This window comes from Ursus americanus, chromosome 11 (assembly GCF_024610735.1).
Source record: "Ursus americanus isolate L20-20 chromosome 11, mUrsAme1.1.p, whole genome shotgun sequence".
In the NCBI taxonomy this organism is placed as follows: Eukaryota; Metazoa; Chordata; class Mammalia; order Carnivora; family Ursidae; genus Ursus; species Ursus americanus.
In genome coordinates, this window is record NC_142137.1 from 23,939,455 (window position 1) to 23,960,340 (window position 20,886).

Below are 20,886 nucleotides of genomic sequence, written 5' to 3' on the forward strand. Positions count from 1 at the left end.
GCTATTTAATCACAATTTTGAGGTTAAGGCAAGAAAGTCATTAACAGTAAAGCAGATAATGAGAACCTCGTGGGACTGGCATTTAACTCACGGTGAGGGATCTATTAAGCCCTTTGGGAACTGGGGAATATGCCTGATTCCCTTCTGTTTTTTATCCTTATGCACTTAATGAGATGCAAATACACATTAATTATTTAGACTCCTGAAGGGAGAGGAACGGAGTTGGCACGCGTGTTTACAAAAAGGAACGGAAGCCACCCAGCGAATTACATTGCCCAAGCCACCCAAAGCCCAGAGTGGAATAATCCTAATTGCCGGGTGGCCCCGCCATGGGATGAGCCTCTCCCATCCTTCTTCAGGCGGGGCTCCTGGGTAAGTCACTCATCCTGCCAGCCTGACACAGGCCAACAAGTGGCCAACAACTCCTCAGGCAACGGATGGCACCTTCACCTGCGGCGCTGTGGAAATCCGCCCCAGCTCTGGCTCCCAGCCCAGTGTCAAGAGACGCAGTTCCGAGGGCGTCCAGAAGGTGTCGCTGCCCCGCGGCCGCCGCACGTCCCGGGGCCAGGGACCGGGGGCGTGTCGGCTCTACACGTGGCTCCCCGCGCGCGCGCCTCACCTGGGCTCGCACCAGGTGCCGCCCTCGCCGCGTGGAGGCGCTGCGCGGCGGCCAGGCACTCACCTGCGCCCGGAGGGCTCGGGCTGCTGTGCTGCTCGCGCTCCGCTCTGTCCTCGTCCTCTAACCCTCTGCCGTCCCCCGCACCGGCGACGAGGGGGCGGGGTCCGACGGCGCGCTGGGAAAGGCGGGCGAGCTGGCGCCCAGGTATGTTCTTCCACAAGGGCCGGGCGGCGGAGGAGGAGGCGGACAAAAAGATGCCACTGTCGCCGCCACCTCAGGGCGACCACGCGGAGTCCAGTCCGTCCAGGACCCCCAAGAAGCACACTCCTTTCCATATCTGGCGCTCCAAGAAGAAGCAGCAGCCTCTGCCGTCGGACTGTGGGGTGTTCGTTCCACACCCACCCCCGGAGCCCCTCTCCGAGGCCAGGTAAGCTCCCCGCCCGAGCCCTCGAGTCTCACCTCCTCTCTCTCCATCTCCTCCCAGTTCTGCTGACCCTGAGTCCTCTCCACCGTCCGCCGCGCTCGACCTCACTTGGAGGAGGGGAAGGGCCCAGGGTCCGTTTCTCCAGCAAGGAGTGTTAACAGGGTCCAGAGGGCACAGACGTGGTCTCTGAGCGTTCCTCGTGGCCATAGGTTCCTTGTGGCGTCTGGCTCAGGCCAGGCACCAGCGAGAGGAACGTGTGCCCACCCGTGTGGCTTTTACTTTGACTGGCAGACTTTATGCAAGAGTTCTATCTACACTAACCTGCTAAGGAGAGCAGGAGGGTAGTGAAGGATTATTGCTATAATGAATGATAGGGGCTCTACCTTGGAAATTATACAATAATTTTGACAATGGTGCCTTTATTGTGAAGATCTCCACCCTTACAGATCTCCATTGACCTCACAGGATCCGAAAGGAGGAGGAAGTGGCAGGGATGGTTACCCCCATTTTATGGGTGGAGAACCTGAAACCAAAAGGTGAATGGCTTGTCCCCATTGGAATCAGTGTGAGAACTAGGCAGTACTAGGCAGCCCCTAGTTATGCAAAATGTCATTGCCATTGTGCTTTTTATAATTTTTATCAAAACTTCGTATTATTCAATTATATTATCCAAATAGACACATACATTGAACAACAATCAATTTGAAGTACCAATATATTTATGTGGTTTGGAGGTATAAAATATTTTTAATGAAGGGCAATTGGCAATATCCAGTAAATCCTGCCACGTGTATTTTTTAAATACACCCTTATGAACTATGAGGGCCAGAATGAAATAGTGCAAAATTCACATTTTAGATATATTTTCCTTTTATTTCTAGAAGAGTCTTAATTCTGCAGTATATTCTCATTCACTTAGTAAAAATTTTTTGGGCACCTTCACTAGGTGCTGGGATATAAAAAACAAGCGTGGTCCCTGTAATCAAAGAATTCTTAGTTTCTTGTGGAGACCACCAAGAGTGGGATGAATCCTATGATAGATGTTAGCACAGAGGAGGGAATCCAGGGAGGCTTCCTGGAGGACGAAGGCTGAAGTAGCTTAGTCAGAAAAGGGGAGGAGCAATGTCTTCCAGATTGAGATTGCACTATGAGCTGCACCAACACTGGGAAGAGCAGGGCACTTCCTGAGAAGCACAAGTGGTTCAGGATGATCGGAGTATGTTTGAGGGGATGGGAGAGAGTGCTACGAAAGAAGGCATTTTATTTTTTCTCATATTTTTATCATCCATGGTAATCATTTGTTGTAATAGGACATACTTTTATCTATTCAAAGACTTACTGTGATTAACCACCAATTGAAATTTCTTTTTTAAAAAGATGTATCCATTTATTTTAGAGAGAGAGAGAGGGAGAGAGAGAGCATGAGCAGGGGAAGGGGGAGAGGGAGAGGGAGAGAAACAGAGTCCCCACTTAGTGCAGAAGCTGCCCTCACGGGGCTCCATTCCCACCACCCTGAGATCATGACCTGAGCGAAAATCTAGTCCAATGCTTAACTGACTGAGCCACCCAGGTGTCCCCAGTTGAAATTCCTTTTAAGAAATGTTACTTAATAATGATGTACTCATCATTGAAGTATTTTTCCTATTACCTCCGTAAATATTTTAAACACTTCCTTGACGTTTTTTTATCCGACATACCCCCATCATTTCCTGTCTATCAAATTGTAATCATAGATGGTTATAGACAATGTATGCAAATCCAAGTACATTTTAGACTAAAATTTAATATAGGAGTTATACTTCTCAAGTGTCTTGTATTGTTGTTCAGTCTTGAAGCACTCTATTCTTTCCTTCAGAACTGTGATGAACTTTGTACCAACAAATGTTCTGAAAACTGAACATACTGGTCTGTCTTTGGGATGTTTTCCTAGTTAGATCATCTTCCTAAATATTTTGTTTACTTCTGAGAGAGTGTACCTGTTTCTGTTCTAAAGAGAGTGGCTAAAACACACTTACGTTTCTGGTCCATCTTGAACAGTGTGGCTCTCTGGGGCTGTCTGACTGTGTCCATGCACTTCTGTCCAGGACCCGAGGTGGTGGAAGGAGGCACAGTGTGCAGCACTCCCTGTGGCCTTTGTCTCTGGGTGAGGAGCAGACAGTCAGGTGGCCGCATGTTTCTGCTGGGCATATACCATTAGTATTATGGGCTTTTGGAGCAAAAAAAAAAAGTTTCCATCCTGGCTATGGAACCTTGGGCACATTACTTCACCTTTCTGAGTCTCCGTTTCTTCATTTCAAAAATGGGGGAAACAGCAATACTGGCTCTGTAGACCTGTTGCGAGTATCCAATGATAGTTTATGCTTTAAATGTAAAATTTTTATCTGACTTTTGGGCACAAAATAGAGACTCAATAAATGTAAAATCATCATTGTTATCATCATCGTCATTGTAAATGCAAAGATATAATGGAAGAAATAGAAAGAAATAGGGTTGGGTGGGAGAAAAAGTGCTTCTCTTCCTAGAAGAGCTTACCACTCCAATGATGGTTTAAAGTTTATTGAGGTCAGATTTCTGTATTCTGCAAATATTTGCAGTTTTTAGTGTAGATATTCTAAAAATCAATGATGGTCATTTTCTTTCTTTATGTAAACTAATTTGAACACTGGCTGCCTCTCTTCCTAAAATTCACCCTTACGGTTTTTTTTTTAGCTTGGTCTTGGTAAATGTGTTACTATGTTGTTTTTCATAGAAATAGAGCTGTTGCCCACCCCGGCAGCCAGTCTCCTGTCTAGTCCATTATTCTTTTGCCATCAGGGGGCCCAGGGGAGAGGACACGGTTTGGGCATTGGGAGCTGTGGCCTGACTTTCCTTCGTAGCCCTTAGTGGCGCTCATTTATGACGTTTTGAATTATACTCCTTTTTTAAACAGTTTTTCAAATGAGGAGGGATTCTCTACCTGGATTTAAATCCCTGTTCATCTCCTTACTGTGACAGCCATGTCATCCTGGGCAAGTTATTAACCTTTTCATGCCTCAGTTTTCTCATCCGTAGAAGGGGCATAATAAGTGTGGTTATAAAAATAAACAAGTTAATGCACATTGAGTGCTCAGAACAGTGACTGGTACATTGTCAGCGCTAGTAAGTGGGAGGTTTCCCTTTTTTCTCACTAGTATCTTGCCTACACCTCCTTTTTAGTAGTAATTTTATGTGCTTATTTTCTGCTATACGATGGAAATGGTGCTTCCTTTTATATATTCCCTTATATAGCTCTTAGCGAAAGGTCAATGCAGTGAAGTGAAAATGATTACCCTCAAACTAAACTGAACCTGGAACCTAGAAAGCAGCATTAGTGTTCTCTGCCAGAGAGCCGAACTCAAGTGGTGGGGAGCCTTGTAATCCTCGGGAAATCTGCAGACCTCATTTCCGATGGAGGAAAAATGCAGCCAGTGCCGGAGGGCAGAGCATCCTCGCTGGATGGGCAGAGACCTACCGTCAGGTCAGGGTTTGCAGGCTCAAGTCTCTGCCCTGCACACAGTCCCGTTGTTCTGTACTGCAGTGGACCTTTCCCTTCTCAGGAGGGAAAACAACTTACTCCCTGTTTATAGCACTAGAATGTTGTGACGATACACTACTGTTTTATTCCTTCAGAAAAAGAACATTTAAACTGTTACTTGAAAGCGTTCTGGATCTGTAGAGTGTTAGTCTTTATGATTTAAAATTGGTTCTAGTTTTCAGTCTTTTGTGGCAGGTTTAGTGTTTAGGACTCTAAACAGGTTGAATTATTTTCTAACATAAAGGACGTAGCTAGATAAGTTTGGTTTTATCTAACGTTACATCTAAACCGGTTAACGCTGGGTTATTTTTCTCATTTAGCTTATGCCAAAGGCAAGAGTTTGAAATTTTAAGTTTCACCACTGATCACCCAGGAATGTAAACTCAAGCCCTGCCATTTACTAGCTGTGAGCTCCTTGGGAAGTTACTTCAGTTTAAGGATCTGAGCACCCCTAAGCATTGTTTTTTGAGACTTATAAATATGTATTTGAAACGACTAACACCGTGCCTCTAAGAGAACAGATGCCCAATAAATAGGAGCTCTGACGTCAGGCTGCCCTGAAAAAGTCACAGGCAGTGGCGTTGCACACACTCCGTTTCAAATCTGCCTCTGCCGTTTGGATCCACGTTTCCTGAGTCTTCGGCTTCCTCACCTGTAGAATGGAGATGCCGGCACTTCCTCACAAAGCTCTAGGAGGGTTGATAGCGCACACCTAAAACACCTGTGGCAGAGCCGCGCCCAAAGCAGGTGCTGGGTAGATGAGAGGGGAGGGAAGCAGGAGTGACGGGGGCCATGAGAGCTGTGGTTCTTGTCTTCCTAGCGGCGGTGGCAGCTTTAATAGCTGTGCTTTTCCATGGTAAGTGCAGTCAAGCACCTTCAGGAGCCCAGAAGTTGGAAGCAGGTCTGTCAAGCCCTGAAATACCTTTGAGTATCTGGATGTGCCTGTTCGTCTATAAAAGGGTGGCCCTTTATGCATGCGGTGACTTAAAAGTCTTAATACGTGGGACTGAGGAAGTGGAAGGTAAACTTTGTACTTGAAGTTAGAGGAGTTTCTCCTGCAGTGATTTTGGAGTCTGAGGTCAGTGTAAATTCTTTGCTGCTTCTCTCTGTCATTGTATCACACTATTCACCCCCTCTTCCTACGCTTTTGGTGAGGACCCTCTTAGTCCATATACAAGTATGTACATCACTCGCAGGCCTTTAGAACTCCTCGGTTGGGTTCACTTCTTTTTTCTTCTTCTTTTAAAAAAAGATTTATTTATTTACTTGAGAAAGAGAGAGAGAGTGCGTGCGCAGGACCTCAGGGGGAAGGGGCAGAGGGAGAGGGAGAGAGAGTCCCTAGCAGACTCGTTCTGAGCACAGAGCCCACCGCAGGGCTCGACTTCATAACCCTGAGATCACAACCTGAGCCAAAAACCAAGAGTTGACTCTCAACGGACTGCACCATCCAGGTGCCCCTTCTTTTTTCTTCTTTAGCTTTTAATTATAAATCTTCTTTGTAAGGATGAGACAGTAAATCACTGCTTTACTATTCGCCCATGACTAAAGCAATGCAGCAAACATATTAGATATTGAAATTCACTTTCTCACTCCCAAAATTCATTCAAAATGCCCATCTTACTATGAATATGAAAAACACCTGTCTTGAAGTTTGAGTTCACCTAATGGGTCAGTTGTGTTTCAGGACTGTCCGTACAGAAAAAAAGTGACTTATTTGTTTTTAAAAAATTGTTTCTGGTATGACCATTTGAATCTTGAATTGTGTATTCTTGTTTACCTTGAAAATTTTATCAATTTTTTCCATTTTTATCAATCAATAATTGCTTAATCTACGTTTCATGTTGTACTTACTGTACTGACGACTTTAGAGATCTTGTTCATGAAAAGCAATGCAATCTGACCTATGGAATCGTTTTTCTAGGATTAATGATAGATTATTCTATGGCACGAATTCCTTTCTGGATCTTCTTATTGAAATGTTTATCAGTCCCATTTTAGAGAAGTTTCTTACGATCAACAAACGCAGAGCACTTGTTCTGTGCTAGGCCCTGGGAAATAGAGCAATGATATCAGAGATGATCCCTGCTCCTAAGGAACTTGCACACTAGTGGAGTATGGAGCACGCAGCTGAAAATGAGGAAAGTAGCATATGATGCCTGACATGCAGAAATAGAAGATGAATCAAATGTATGGAGGTCAGAAGAAGGATTATCTTGAACAAGCAGAAGTTTTTTTCTCTGATGAAGAAGTGTTACTCATATTGAATAATTAATGAGAAATTTTGTTCTCTGATAAGAAGATCATCAAAGGCTCCAAAACTTGTTGAGGTTATAATCATCTTAAACTATATCCAGTGCTCATGGAAACCTTTATCTTCGCAGTAACATTTAAGTCAAAGAGAATCATGTATTTGGGATTATGCCTAAATAATTTTCTGCAGTTCCTTAAAATGTCTAGAGCCTGAGACCATATTATTTCAGCTCTTCTGTCATATTTTGACATCTAGGAAGAAAGATTGGGCTTTATATGTGGCATACTCATTTGAAAACCTTGACTGAAATTATAAGTAAATATGATGTTGACATTCTAAAATTATAGGCTGGAAATAAGTGGTTCTTAACATTCTTTAAACAGATTTACAAATCCAAAGAGCTAACTTGATGTCACTCAATCTTTGTCAAAAGATTCAGGAGTTTCTTTCACGGAGAGTCCAGCATTGCCTATCTTCTCAAAGCAGGGTGTTCTTCCTTAAAAACGACTTATCTTTATTTTCATACCAAATTGCTGGGCACATCCCACAGGTCTCTGTCCATACATTCACTTCAGAAAAATGAATTCTCAGCTTTCACCCAAGATAGAAGTGAAATGTGAATTCACTCCCTTGTCCCAAAGCAAGTTTTCAAGATAAAGTATGTGTGAATGTCTGACACTTGTGGGGTTTGGTAAGAAAAGCAAGTCAGTTGAGTTTCATTAGCTCATTTGTAGCTCCCTTAAAATACAGCAGCATCAGGCTCACTCAAATGCCTCATCAAAATCCCTCGAAGGATTCAGATTTATGAGAAGTCTTCATTCTAGAGAATGAGCCCTTGCTTAGTGCTATCTTTACAGCACTGAACGTCTCCCGGATGGGCCTGTTCAATGGCACTGAAGCAATGACAGAGACGCTTCATCACAAGGGAGCACTTTGACAAAGTGCCAGGAGACCCCAAGGACATACAAGTGACTCAGAGAATCCGAAGTCCATTGCGGTGTCCCCAGCTTCTCTCATCAACAAGTTATAGAAGATGAGTGCAGGCTGAACCTGTAGCTAACTGAGAAAAATGAAACACAGAATTAACAAATGCCTTTTGTTTTTTACCTTCCCATGATGGCAGTTAAACAAGTAAAAGTAAGTCGCTGTTAAGCTTGGCAAAATATCCTGTGGCGAAGAAAGTTGGCTATTGTCCTGATTTATTATTGTTATGTGCCATTTCAAGCCAGCAATCCTAACTGAGTCCCATTTATTAGAAATTAGGGTTATGGCATCCTGAAGTTAATATCAACAGCTTGTGTAAGAGATTTGGCCAATAGGTACATAGAGACACTGCATGTAATACACCTTCTAATTTTTTTCAAATCAGGAAATAAGGAGTGGCATGAGCTCCTAATAGTTCTTTGGGTTCTCTAGTTGGATAGTTCTTCACCTTGTGATTGGGGTCAAGAGACAAAATAACATATGTTTAATAAGATAAGAAATGAGTGGAAGCATTTGGTTTATAGTAACAACTTCAGACTGTGTCTGTGAAAACGTTATCTTCCATTAAGATCTGAAGGAAAGATGCAGTTTAGTTAATATACATGGTATGTATCAGACACTGTTCTAAGCACTTTACACATATTAACTCACTGCAATTAATTCATAACATCCCGTGGAGGTAGGTACTATTATTATCTCCATTTTGAGAAAAAATGAGGCACACTGGGGTATGGTAATTTAGCCAATGTCACAGAGCTCATAAGGTCTGGGGCTGCGATTCTCTACCTTGTGGTCTTGAGTCCTGCGGTTAATCACTGCAAATTGAAATCCCTGTGGTTAATGCTGCCTTCTTTATATTCCCACAATGAGTATATTTAGGTCTTCAGTTTCACAATGAGAAATTATAACATATATAGGAAAGCAAGCTAATTTTTGGCACTAGACAATTTTTGTGTTAAGTAGTGGAGAGAAAAATATGTAAATTCATAGAAATATAAGTATGTTAAAATTTTAGAAGAAAAAACTATTTTAAAGAGAAATTCTAAAGTGTGTGTAATGCAAAAGTAATGTGTCTAGATCCTGTGTTTGGGGCATCTGCCCAACCTTTGTCAGGAAACAACCAAGATGGGGGCCTAGTTTGTATACCCTCCTTCCTCTCCCAAAGTCTTGGCACGGGCAGTAAAATGGAAGACAGGTGGGCCTCAAGCTTTGCAGTTGCTGCCCAGGCTCAGTGGGGATATCAGAATTCCTCAAGCAGAGCTGCTAGGAGCAGTTCTAACTTTAGGTCTCCAGAAGTCTTGCTGCTTGAATCATTTGGTTTTACTTCCTGATTTATCATTGAGGAGTCCCTGCCATTGCATACACGTTTTACCTTAAGTTGGCTTTACACTTCAAGGATTATAAACCATTGCTGATATTTTATACCACTTAAGGCTCATAATGGCTCAGTGCAGTAAGCCCATGCCCTCATTTTACAGGTGAGGAGACTGAAGTTCAAAGAGTGCAGTGCAGATGAAGGAAGTGGGACTAAAACAGGTTTTTTGATTTCAGGGCAGCTGTTCTTTTTGGTTCTCTTGGCCTGTAGACTGTGCCTCCCTGCTCCTGGCCTAGACCCACCTTTGACAGGAGCCCAGCTGATTAATCTAACTTCTTGGTGACTATTCTCCTGGAAATCTTCCCCCTGTTTCATAAGCCAACAACTATGAAATTGATCACAAGATTGAGCTCCCAGCTATTTCGCCGCTGCATACACTGTAGTCTGGTTACTGACATATTGAATACTTCCAGAGTTTCCGCTATAATTAGTATTTTACCTACTACCAAAAAAAACCCAAAAATAAAACAAAACACCCCATTAAAAATAACTGAATTCGCGTTTTCAAAAACATTTTTAAATTTAATTTTATTTAAATTCAATTAATTAACATATAGTGTATTATTAGTTTCAGAGGTCAAAAAGTTGTTAAACTTGCACAGCCATATTGTATAACAACAAAATGTCTATTTGAAATTATAGGGTCTACCCATATCGTACTCATGCAAGAACTCCCTTTGCAGTGCTTGAAGTAATGCTGCTGCTATGACATGGAATGTACTTTACTTATAATGTCATTTAAATGTTTTGGTAATACTGATGGATTCATAAATATGCTATGAAAGCACAGCTTGATTATTTTTGCATCTGCTGTTTGGGAAAAGATATGACAGTCTACGGCTATACCACCCCGAACACGCCTGATCTCGTCTGAGAAAGATATGACAGTCAAAGCAAACTATTGACATTCGTGTGGAATTACAGTGCCTCCTTTATCATGAGTGCCATGTGCAAACCTAAGAACTGGCCTGGCGCTTTTCAAGCCTGTGCAGTGGAGGCTCCCCCAGGCATTGCCAGTCATTCTTGGCTCTACTGCCTTGAAAATGTTGGCTTGCTCCTCCGCTGTGTGGCTCCCACGAACTAAGAGGTTGTTATTGTCTGCAAAACAAGACAATGTAGTTGTTTCGAAGGTGGGATTACAAAACTATTCTCTTTTAGTATTAACTACCCAAAACCATTTTGTCTGAAAGAGAGTCAATTCTTGATCAGGAGTCCTTCATTGGAACATAGCTTGGATTGAGACTAGAGCATTTGTATTCCTGTACGTGTCAGTAAACATGTTTAAACAAGCTAGTCTAAAACTAGATTTTGGATTTTTTTCAAGATAAAGGTAAAGTATGACTGAATGTCTGGCATTTGTTCAATTTTTGACTTTTACCAATTTGCATTTTGTGATTGTCCTAATTTCACCGTATGAGAAGTTTCAAGTACTTTGACCAGGAAATCTTCATAGCTGATACATTGTTGGCAGTTAATTGTACCCTTCCTTGTTATTTCACTTTTATTAAAAGTTAAAAGCTTTTTTTATACCCATAAGGGGACAACCAGCCCCAGATCTAGGTGATAACTGCTGAAGATACATTGAGGCTTTGGGTCCTTCATCATCATGTGGTTTCTTCCTACAGAGAAGCCCCTCAGGAATTTATGTGTCAACTTCCCTGCTCATGACAGGTTTCCTGGTTGCTTTTCTCTGTGTGAAATCAGACAATGCTTATAAACCCACAAATTTACAAAGCTTGATGTTAAAGAGGAGTACCAATTTTTACCTTAATGTCACTCAGTAAATGATCAACAAACAGCAAAAATGACAGCCAGTTGGGTTTGGGCATTTTTTTTTTCAGAGGCAAGGAGGGGGGCATGTTTTCTGAGGAAAGTGGGTGTGGCATGAGGGAATCGGCAGGGAGAATTCTGTCCAGCCTCCTAATTGCCCACCTCTCCTGTCAGTTGAGTAAACACAAGAAAACTTTTGTCAAGAATAAATAGGACAAAGACACTAATGAACTGAGTACCTATTATGTGACAGTTGCTTTCATATTCAGTGCATCTCATTTAATTTTCATAATAGCTCTGCTAGGTAGGTAATTTTACTCCTATGTTTATAACTGAGAAAACCGAGTCTGATAGTGTTAGTAAATAATAGAACAGTATTTGAACCCAGGTCTTTCCAACTCCAAAACTAGTAATATTTTCACCAAACCATGAGAAAACTAAAGGTTACCAAATGAGTAGTTGATAGAGGGTGTGTGTGTGTGTGTGTGTGTGTGTTAGGTAGTTAGCTAAAGAATGGAAGTATCCAATACAAATGTAGTTATCCACTTGCTCTCAGAGCTATCATCCTTTCAAAAACCAGGAAAGAGGGGCACCTGGGTGGCTCAGTTGGTTAAAGGTCTGACTCTTGATTTCAGCTCAGGTCATGATCTGACAGTTGTGAGATGGAGCCCTGCATCACATGCCGCTGAGCATTGAGTCTGCTTGGGATTCTCTCTCTTCCTCTCCCTCTGTCCCTCCCCTACCCCACTCTCTCTCTCTCCTGCGCATACACACACTCTCTCTCTCTCAAAACAAAAACAAAAAAATAGGTAAAAAGCATTCTCCTTGAAATGCTTGTCCCATTGTAGAGAAGGGGAATATCCAAGAATGAAGAATTCATATGTGTTGGGAAGTCAGTGGGGCACCCTTGTTTTTCCTGGGAACTCTTGACTTGAGATGATTCTGCCAAGAATCAGTGACTCAGTCCCTGAAGTGTTAACTAAACTTGTTGCTCCTGATTTCCAATCTACTCTACAAGCCAGAGTTTTACTACCTGTTGCTGGCATGATTCACAGAGTATGTGAAGAAATCTAAGGTGAAATGTTGAGGATTTTTTCACTCGTCATAGAAGTTGATCAGAGCCCTAAAAGAGGGAAGAAATTGCTCGTTACCCAAACTCCAAATTCATAGGAAATACTGTTGGCTTGAAAGATATAGATCTAGAGAGTTTGAAGTAAAAGAATTTAAATACCCTTTGTCTTTATAGAACATAGCAAGTTTGTCGTTAGTGCCCATTTCTCTGAACACTGAATATTATTTTAACTTTTATGTATTTGAGGGATCTTAAAAATTGTATTTAAGAAATCTCATTAATTTCTATGAGTATTATTAAATGCACAGAACTAACTCACAGTTGGTCATAAAAGAGAGTAAATTTCTTTCCCCATTATGCTAGACTAAAAACATACTCTGGCATAAATTAAGATAGTCATGAGTACTGCCCAATTTCTAGAGTACGACTGAAAACTTACTACTTTATCTTAAGCCACAGTTCTGCTTATTGTAGGCTGTCTCTAATTGTAAAAACAATTATTCAGTGATAATGGCAATTGAAGCATCAGGTTTGCTTCTTTCATTTGTGACTCAAGTAACTTAGCAGATGTCCCCTCTCTCAAAAGCAGTCTTGATGTATGTCTTTAGCGACTGTGTTTTTCACACTCAGGAAGGTAAGTAAATGTGAGTGTGAAAACGCACCAGTGTAATTCATTTATTAAACAAACACTGTGGACACCTGCTGTGTGGGAGGCCGTGTGGTGTGGGCTGGCAAACCAGTTCAGGCTCTCTTCTTGGGAACTGAGTCTCACTTTCCTGGCTTTTAGAGAAGCTGCAATATTGACCATTAAAATAATAAAAAGTTTCCATACTTACTGTTATAATAAGAAAGAAGAGAAAATATTCAAAGAGGTACAAAGAAGAGGCTGAGAGATACAGGAGGTTCCACCTCACAGGGGTTGGAGAATTTATAATCCTTCACAGTTCTCAACACCATCACTGACACACTGGCTAGGGTATATAAAATCTCTAAATTGATGGTTGTATTTATATTTGTACACATACACATTCCAACACTAAAGTACTTTATTTATGCAGAAGGCCCCCAATTCACAATGAACGGTTCACTTATGATTTTCCGACTTATCATTTTTCAATTTTACAATGGTGTGAAAGTGATGTGCTTTCAGTAGGAACCGTATTTCAGATTTTGAATTTGGATCTTTTCTGGGCTAGCAGTATGCGGTGTGATAGCGGCATCTCTCATGATGCTGTATCCCCAGTCAGCACATGCCCACAACCCGCACACATACAACCGTTCCAGACCCGTACAGCCGTTCTGTTCTTCACCTTCAGTACAGTATTCCATAAATCACACAACACATTCAACACTCGATTACAAAATAGGCTTTCTATTGTAAGATGATTTTGATTAATGTATGTGTTCTGAGCACGTTTAAGATAGGCTAGGCTAAGTTATGATGTTCGATAAGTTAGGTTTATTAAATGCATTTCTGATGTGATATTTTCAACTTATGATGGGTTTATCAGGATGCGGCCCCATCATAAATTGAGGAAGATCTGAATCTGTATTCTGTGCTAGATTACCTACTTGTTAGGGGCGCCTGGGTGGCGCAGCGGTTAAGCGTCTGCCTTCGGCTCAGGGCGTGATCCCGGCGTTGTGGGATCGAGCCCTACATCAGGCTCCTCCGCTGGAAGCCTGCTTCTTCCTCTCCCACTCCCCCTGCTTGTGTTCCCTCTCTCGCTGGCTGTCTCTATCTCTGTCGAATAAATAAATAAAATCTTTAAAAAAAAAAAAATGTCCCGCCCAGTTCTATAGAAGTGCTCAGACCAGTGAACATTCCGAGGCACTGTTCTTTTATAATTGAGATTCCCATTTTATTGATTGTTGTAGTAGTCCACAGTTGCCTTAGCTTTTTGACGGCTATACCATGTAGTTATAATAATCCATAACCTCACCATCTGTGAATAACATTATTAACATTCTGTTCTTTTTCTGTGCATATTTTCATAAGAATTAGCCCTAAAGATGATATCGCAAAGGCAACAATTTAGATGCCTTTTGTCTCCTGCTTTAGTTTTCACTTAGCATTATCATTAACATTTTCTTACCTCATTAAAGTATGTGTAAAATGCCCCTCTTAATGGACATTTAGGTTCTTCCTAATTTTTCACTGTTATAAATATTACTTCAGTGAACAGCCCTGTGGGCAGCCTCAACCTCTGCATATTCTCTGCCTGCCCCTCCAGATCCACTCTTCACCCTCCTCTGTGCTCCTTAGAACTATATTTAGAAACTGCATGGACCAAGCTCTCTTGCCATCTCGTTTCTAGTTTGGTTCAGGCAATAGGAGGCTTTAGAGGAGAGGATAGGAGCAGGAGTTTATGTGGGAGTGTGGTGGAGGTTTCCTTCTGCCATTGAAGGCTACAGCCTCTGATGGGTGGACCTCTTCTACAGCTCAGATTTTGCCAGTTCCAGCCCTTCGTCCCTCCCTCACCTCTACATTCACGGGTGGTAAGCTGCCCGCTGTTGAGAGCCTGGACTGCTCCACTACTCCTACTGATATCCCCTTGCCTGCCCACATCTTGTAAACTGTCAGTTCTTTAAAAACTTCTCAATCATCTCTTTGGCATGTGCCATCCATTCCCTGCTGGGATGCTGACTGACTGACATCATCCAAATCTAAGTGGCATGCTCTTTGTATTTTATTTCGTGTTTGAGTTCTTATGCTGTAGGAGTTTACAGTAAAAGAACATTCAGAATTGGGTAGGGGAGTTAAGTTAGGTCAGGTCTGAGCTGGGATTAGTGAATAATGGCCATAGATTGAGTTGAAGTGCTCTCATAGAGATATACACAAATTGCTGTAGGGAACAGAGAGAAGGGAGCAATAAACTCACCGTGCAGCTGCGCTGGACACCTGTACTTTCAAGATAAGGAGGATACCTTAGCTGCCAAACGTTTCCAGTTTGGTTTCATTTGGATATTATTGGTTCAATTGTTTCATTGCTCTTGTCATTGTGGCTAACCCCTTGTCCTGTTCTTGGCAGTTGCATATTCATATGTACAGTCTTCTATATCCCCTTATGTATATCCCTCCATTTACACGTTTGCTGAGAACCTCTTCCTTAGAGAAAGCACAATCAGGATTTTGTGAGCTGGATGGATACTACCATGTTTTGGGCATTCCTCCATACGTGAGTGATAACTTTCTCTTAGTCCTTAAATGAAAAATAAAAAGCACATAGCAAACAGTTAACTTCATTCACTTCTGCTTCAGTTCTAGATATCAAAGTCTATAATTTTCCAGAATAAATAAATGCCAAAGCAGTCAAAGCAACTAGGTGTTGTTAACACTTCACAGGTCATTTAAATCGAATGATAATGTTTTCTATGTTTACTGGATCATCACTGACAGGATCTCTGACTGGTAGAGTATCGAGGCTTATCCAAGGACTCACTGGATTGCTCAAAAGGCCTAGCCCATGTTTTGTTTTTAAATACATTTCATCTATCTTAGGAAATGTTTTTGTTGATCTGATATTCAGATTATATTTCATGCTCTTAAAAATGTGTATTAGTATGAGTATATTCTACTGCAGGTATAAAATGAGGATAATTCACTTAAAATTCAACATATAAAATTCTCGCCATTTACCAATTACCAGTGATAGCAGAAAAGAAAAAACAAAAACAAAAACCTATTGGTAATAGAAATGAAAGAGCTTGGGTTTTAATTCTGGATTTCTCAGTTACAAATTAGGTGACTTTGGGCAAATCATCAAGCTTTTTGTGTCTCAGGGTACTGATCAACAAAATGGGAATGATACCAACCTGCCTGGCCCCCCACCAAGCTGTTGAGAGGCTCCTTTGAAACAGTGTGAAAGAGCAGCGAGAATGTGAGTCCATAGGTAGTGTGAACTCCATCACCCCTTGACTCATCTCTGGCTCTCACTGATTCTTTTTTGAAAGCCTAGTACATACTTTTCTCTCTTCTGGTGGTCTTTTCAGAAGTGAGTAGCTACATGACAATATTTGCTTTTCCCCATCTTTTCTCCACCTTAATCTCCTCTCTGTGCATTCCTCCTTATCTCCTGAGTTCTGGTCTGAAGCTGGTCTGGGGCCCCCTCATCCATGTCCCTGCACAAAGCAATGGGTTGAAAGAGGGGAACTCTGTGGGTCTTGTTGCTGCTGCTCTGCATCACCCCCTCTTTCTTGGTCTTCTCCCCCACCTGCCTGAATCCTCTGTGATGTTAAATGCCTGTGGGAATTGTTTAGCTGGATAGACACGCCCATATTTCCTCCCAGCCCCTGCCACCAGGTTCCCTTCCTCTTACAGATGTAACTTCTTTCCCAGAAGAAGCTCATGTGGGCTTCCCAGAGAATTCAGGGAAGAGTTAGGTTTGATTGTCTCCATTTTGCAGATAAAGCAATTGAGGCATTAAGTTGTTTAATGAGAGGACGATATCCGAGGATTCCCAAATTTTAGCCAATACTCTTTCCATTATAATGCCACAATACAGAATAGATAGAAATAAAAAAAAATGTTTTGTAGCTTTCCTGGTTTATTGCAATGTCCTTTCTTCTTCTTCCCTTTTTAAACTTTAACACAGGTAATGTTAATGACATAAAATGACATTGAAGTAGAAGAAGAAATTGAGAAAATTTTTTTGATTAGTAGAGTAAGATACTGATACATTCTAGTTAAAGACCACACTGCTGTGAAGATTAAAATTTGAATGTAACATTTCTAAAAAATTCTATATGTAGAAAATAGTGGATTTTTGCTAGTGACAAATGGCCAGCTATTGAATTCTCAAATTTGACTCTTACCTACTTTATGCTTTCTTGAAAGACAATTGTCTCTAGGGCATTTCAGTGTTTGGAGTTCGATAACCAAAGACACTGTCCTGACTTGTACGACTTTGGTGGAGCAAAACCCCAGCATTTGTTACCCCACCAGACACTTTTCCCATCAGAGCTACTCATGCTCAGGTCCTAACATGCACGCACCTTTCAGTTCTATTTCTGAGGTGGAAATTTGAGTAGCATTGAGCACAATGTATTTAGGACATTTAAATATTGAATAATTTAAAAATATCTCTAGAGTAATTTCCTTTCGGAATGTGTGATTTGAAAAGGTCTCTGATTAAATTCTCAAGAGATTCTGGTGCCCCAAGCCAAGGCTTGGGCATGGGGCAGGAAACCAGAGTAGCTGCAATCTAAGCTCTGTGAGGCATCAAAGCTTGATGATGGATCAGAGGGCTGAGGGAGTAGCCACCTGTCTCGGTGGTTTATTAGCACAGAGAGAAGAGTGTGAGCAGGTGACATAGCTGCTTCTATCGTGGCCCCATAAACTTTGGGATTTTTGTACCAACAATGTAGATGACTTCAGAAAAGAATGTTGATAATAATCATTTGGGAAAAGAACTAAACCAGAAATCTGAAGACTTAAATCTCTACTTATTAGCTGTGTTAACTCAGTAAAATCACTCGATCTCCCTGGGGCTTAAATTCCTCATTTACAGTAGGAGGGGCGAATTTGGACTTTGATCATAAGATCTGTTCTTATTGAATTCCTCCGAATCACAAATTGAGTTTATAAATTTTCTAGCAAAGTCAGTCAAGATGTAAGTACAATAAACAGTAATGTCTAATGCATATGGAAACTGCATTTGTTCTAATGTGCAGTAGTGCTTTCCACCCTTTTCAATGGGAATGTCTATTGGTGAAAAGTAGAAAGCCATCAAAGTCATGAGGTAAGTTGGCAAAGTTAGAGTTTTTAAACCCCCCTGAGTGAAATCTTGCACCACTTGGACAATTGCAAAAGAGAAAAGAAGAAAACTGTAAGAGTCATTTAGTTTAGACATGTAACATGAAGGCAAAGACATATAAATGCTATTTTGAGGAATCTCTTAAGATATATACATCTGTGTCTTTATGTGTGATCATCATTTTACTAATTCAGCATAGGGTCCTAAAATTTAAACTGAGATATGTGCAGACACTCCTATTTTACTGTCTAGAAGGCCTTACTAATGAGGAAAATTTAGGGGGAAAAAAGATGTAGAGAAAACTGTCTGCCTCCTATGTAGTCATAATGTAGCTTTGATTTAATAAAATAGTATAGTGGTTTCTTTACAGGTTTGAAGCATAGTGTCTTCAGCCCTGAGCTTGTGGCCAAAATATCTAAATTCTGCTCCCGGTTCAGCCATTTTCGGATTGTGTTATCTTAGGTGAATCATTTCACCTCTTTGGAACTCAGTTCCCCTCAAATATGAAAAATGAACCAATGGAAGGGTGAAATGATATTTACAAATCTCTTTCCGGATTTTACATTCTATTTGACTAGAGATTCTAACTTGCTACTGGGGAGGTTGAAGGACATTAACAAATGTTATAGCCAATGGTTACACACCAGCCAATCCTAAATGTTAAAAATCACATCCAGTGTGGGGTGCCGGGCTGCCTCAGTCAATAGAACTTGCAACTCTTGATCTCAGGAATGTGAGTTCAAGCCCCATGTTGCGGGTAAAGTTTACTTTAACAAACAAAGCACATCCAGTGAAAGATTGTTTTGGGAGATGACACCGCATGAGACGGTGTCTTAGGTGGGTTGTCCCGGAAGCAGACTCTATGACAAGGATTCAAGTACAGATGGAATTCAGGAACTACTTATAGGGAGTGAGGAAGGGAGCAGGGAAGGAAAGCCAGCTGGTAAATGGGCTAATTATCATGCCCCTTAAAGGGAGATTAGTCCCCATGGGAAATTCTGAACATCACTGTAGGAGTCAGAGCTATGCCATCCCTTGGGGAGAGGAATAGGGGTAGTATTAGAACTCTTAGTTCTGTCAGTCATGGGTTGGGGGCTGCTCCTGTAGGCCACTGTTTCCCTGGCATTTCCTGCCTCAATGATGTGGGTTCCTGCTGGCCAGAAAGCCCCGATATGGTTGGAAGTTCAGCAGTCCCAGCCTACAGTGTCCTGAGCGGGGGTGGGCACTGTAGGGCTTGTATAATCTGCCTACAGCAGCACAGCCGGGGCAGTGCATCCAACTACCGCACCGTGGTGCACCGACTAAATGTACATATGCATTCATTTTTGGAAGGCAACACCACTAAGGGCCCCTGAAGCAGTGCCCCAGGAAGCAAGGAGCCGTCCTCAGCTGCAGCAACTTGCTGTCTATATCTAAACACAGTGGCATATAGCAGCCAGGGAGGGGCGGGCTCCAGAGTGCCTATTGGCCTTAGCTCTGGGAAGCAGGCCATGGACATTGCAAAAAGGCATGTTGACAGTCCACGTGCAGTCAGTGTAGTCAAAATTGCAGGCTTAATTGCCGGCCGCATCTAGGGCATAGCACTTTAAAGGGAGTAGCATCTGTGAGGACTTAGTGTTTGTGATGCAAAAGGTGACACTCTCAGAGGCGTATGATTGCATTTTGTAGAAACTCTTATTTTTATAGAGAAAACAAATTCTCTGATGTGTTATAAAAACATGTGAGCAGATGCAGAATTTTCTACCGGTGTCTCTGTAGAATTAGACCAGCTGTCAGCAACATCCTTGATGGATTTTGAAATGTCTGAGATTTGAAATAGAATGCTTGGTGTGAGCACTGAAGTTTTGTTCCTTCGGGATCAACCAAGGTTTTGTGCAGACGCTATTGTTTCTAGGTGAAGTTGGCTTCTAAAAGTCAATCTTTCCAGGTATTGCTATTTATAGAGTGGAAAATATGTATTAGAAATATAACGATATTTCTGTTAGATATATAACTTTATGTTTAATATTTATAACAATTTCGACTTTATTTTTAATATTTACGCCACAATTAAAAGCTTAGTGTTCAGAAATGTTGTCGTACTGCTGGTATGCAGAAGCTAGCAGAAGAGTTTTGATAATCTGTACACTCGTGATGATTATTAAAAGGCATTATTAACAATAATATGACCTGGTGAATCATTGTTCTTGAGTTGGCCATATTGCAAAAGACAATTATAGTTAAGGCACCATGACTATATTGCTATTAAGTAATCCACTTACTACAAAATTATGGATATCCAGGAAGGCCAGAGGGAAATCCTGCAATCATTTTCTTTTGTCTCCGTGTCCATGAAAGGCAGATGGACTCTTTTTGGGGAAAGGAAGTTGAAAATTCAATTTGACCTCATCATGGAACAAAAATTTTATGGACCTTTAAAAGAAGAGGTCTAGTGTTTCTCAAAATGTATTGCTTAGATATCCAAATCAAAATCACCTGGAGAAAAAAACAGATTCCTGTCCCCACTTCCAGAAATAGAAATTCGGTAGGTTTTGAGTAGGGCCTAGGAGTCTGCATATTAACCAACCTCATTAAAATCATTAATTGAGAACTATAGGTCAAGTCCAGTGGGGATTAGGATTCAGAAATCTCAAGAGGGTTTTCCCAAAGGCATCCAGCTGCCTGGCGGCTGAGCTGGGGTGAATCTCAGATCTCTTGAGTTTAAAGTTCATTTCTTTACGTTATGTTTATAATTTTTGTAAATATTTGAACTCATATCCCAAACGTATCCTTTGCATAAGTAATGATAAGTAATCATTTACTGCAGAACCAAATACAGCAGATGTGTGAAGTCTTGAACCTTTTATTTACGTAACTATGTAAATGAAATTTGTGCAGATTAGAATAGTAAGAATAGGTTTGGAAGGCTGAGCATCATGTCCTAAAAGAGCACACGCAACACAACAGATGAAAAGTCCTGGTATGAAAGGACTTCTAACAAGTCTCTGATATAAATGTACCTTACAGTTTGTCACACGTATTTTTCCTCTGATCACTTCTTCATTTCCACATCTATTGCTCATATTGGCAAGTTTGCCACAGACAG

The 20,886-nt window shown here is 41.3% G+C and overlaps 1 protein-coding gene across 1 annotated transcript in view; it reads left to right on the top strand.

The window, feature by feature from the left end:
• Positions 1 to 742: 742 nt before the first annotated feature.
• Positions 743 to 20,886, top strand: part of CRYBG1 (crystallin beta-gamma domain containing 1) — a 188,956-nt gene continuing 168,812 nt past the window's right edge. Inside the window, exon 1 of the mRNA XM_045806962.2 lies at positions 743 to 1,046. Coding sequence (XP_045662918.2) covers positions 826 to 1,046 — 221 coding nt within the window. The 5' untranslated portion in view covers positions 743 to 825. The remainder of the gene's footprint in view (positions 1,047 to 20,886) is intronic.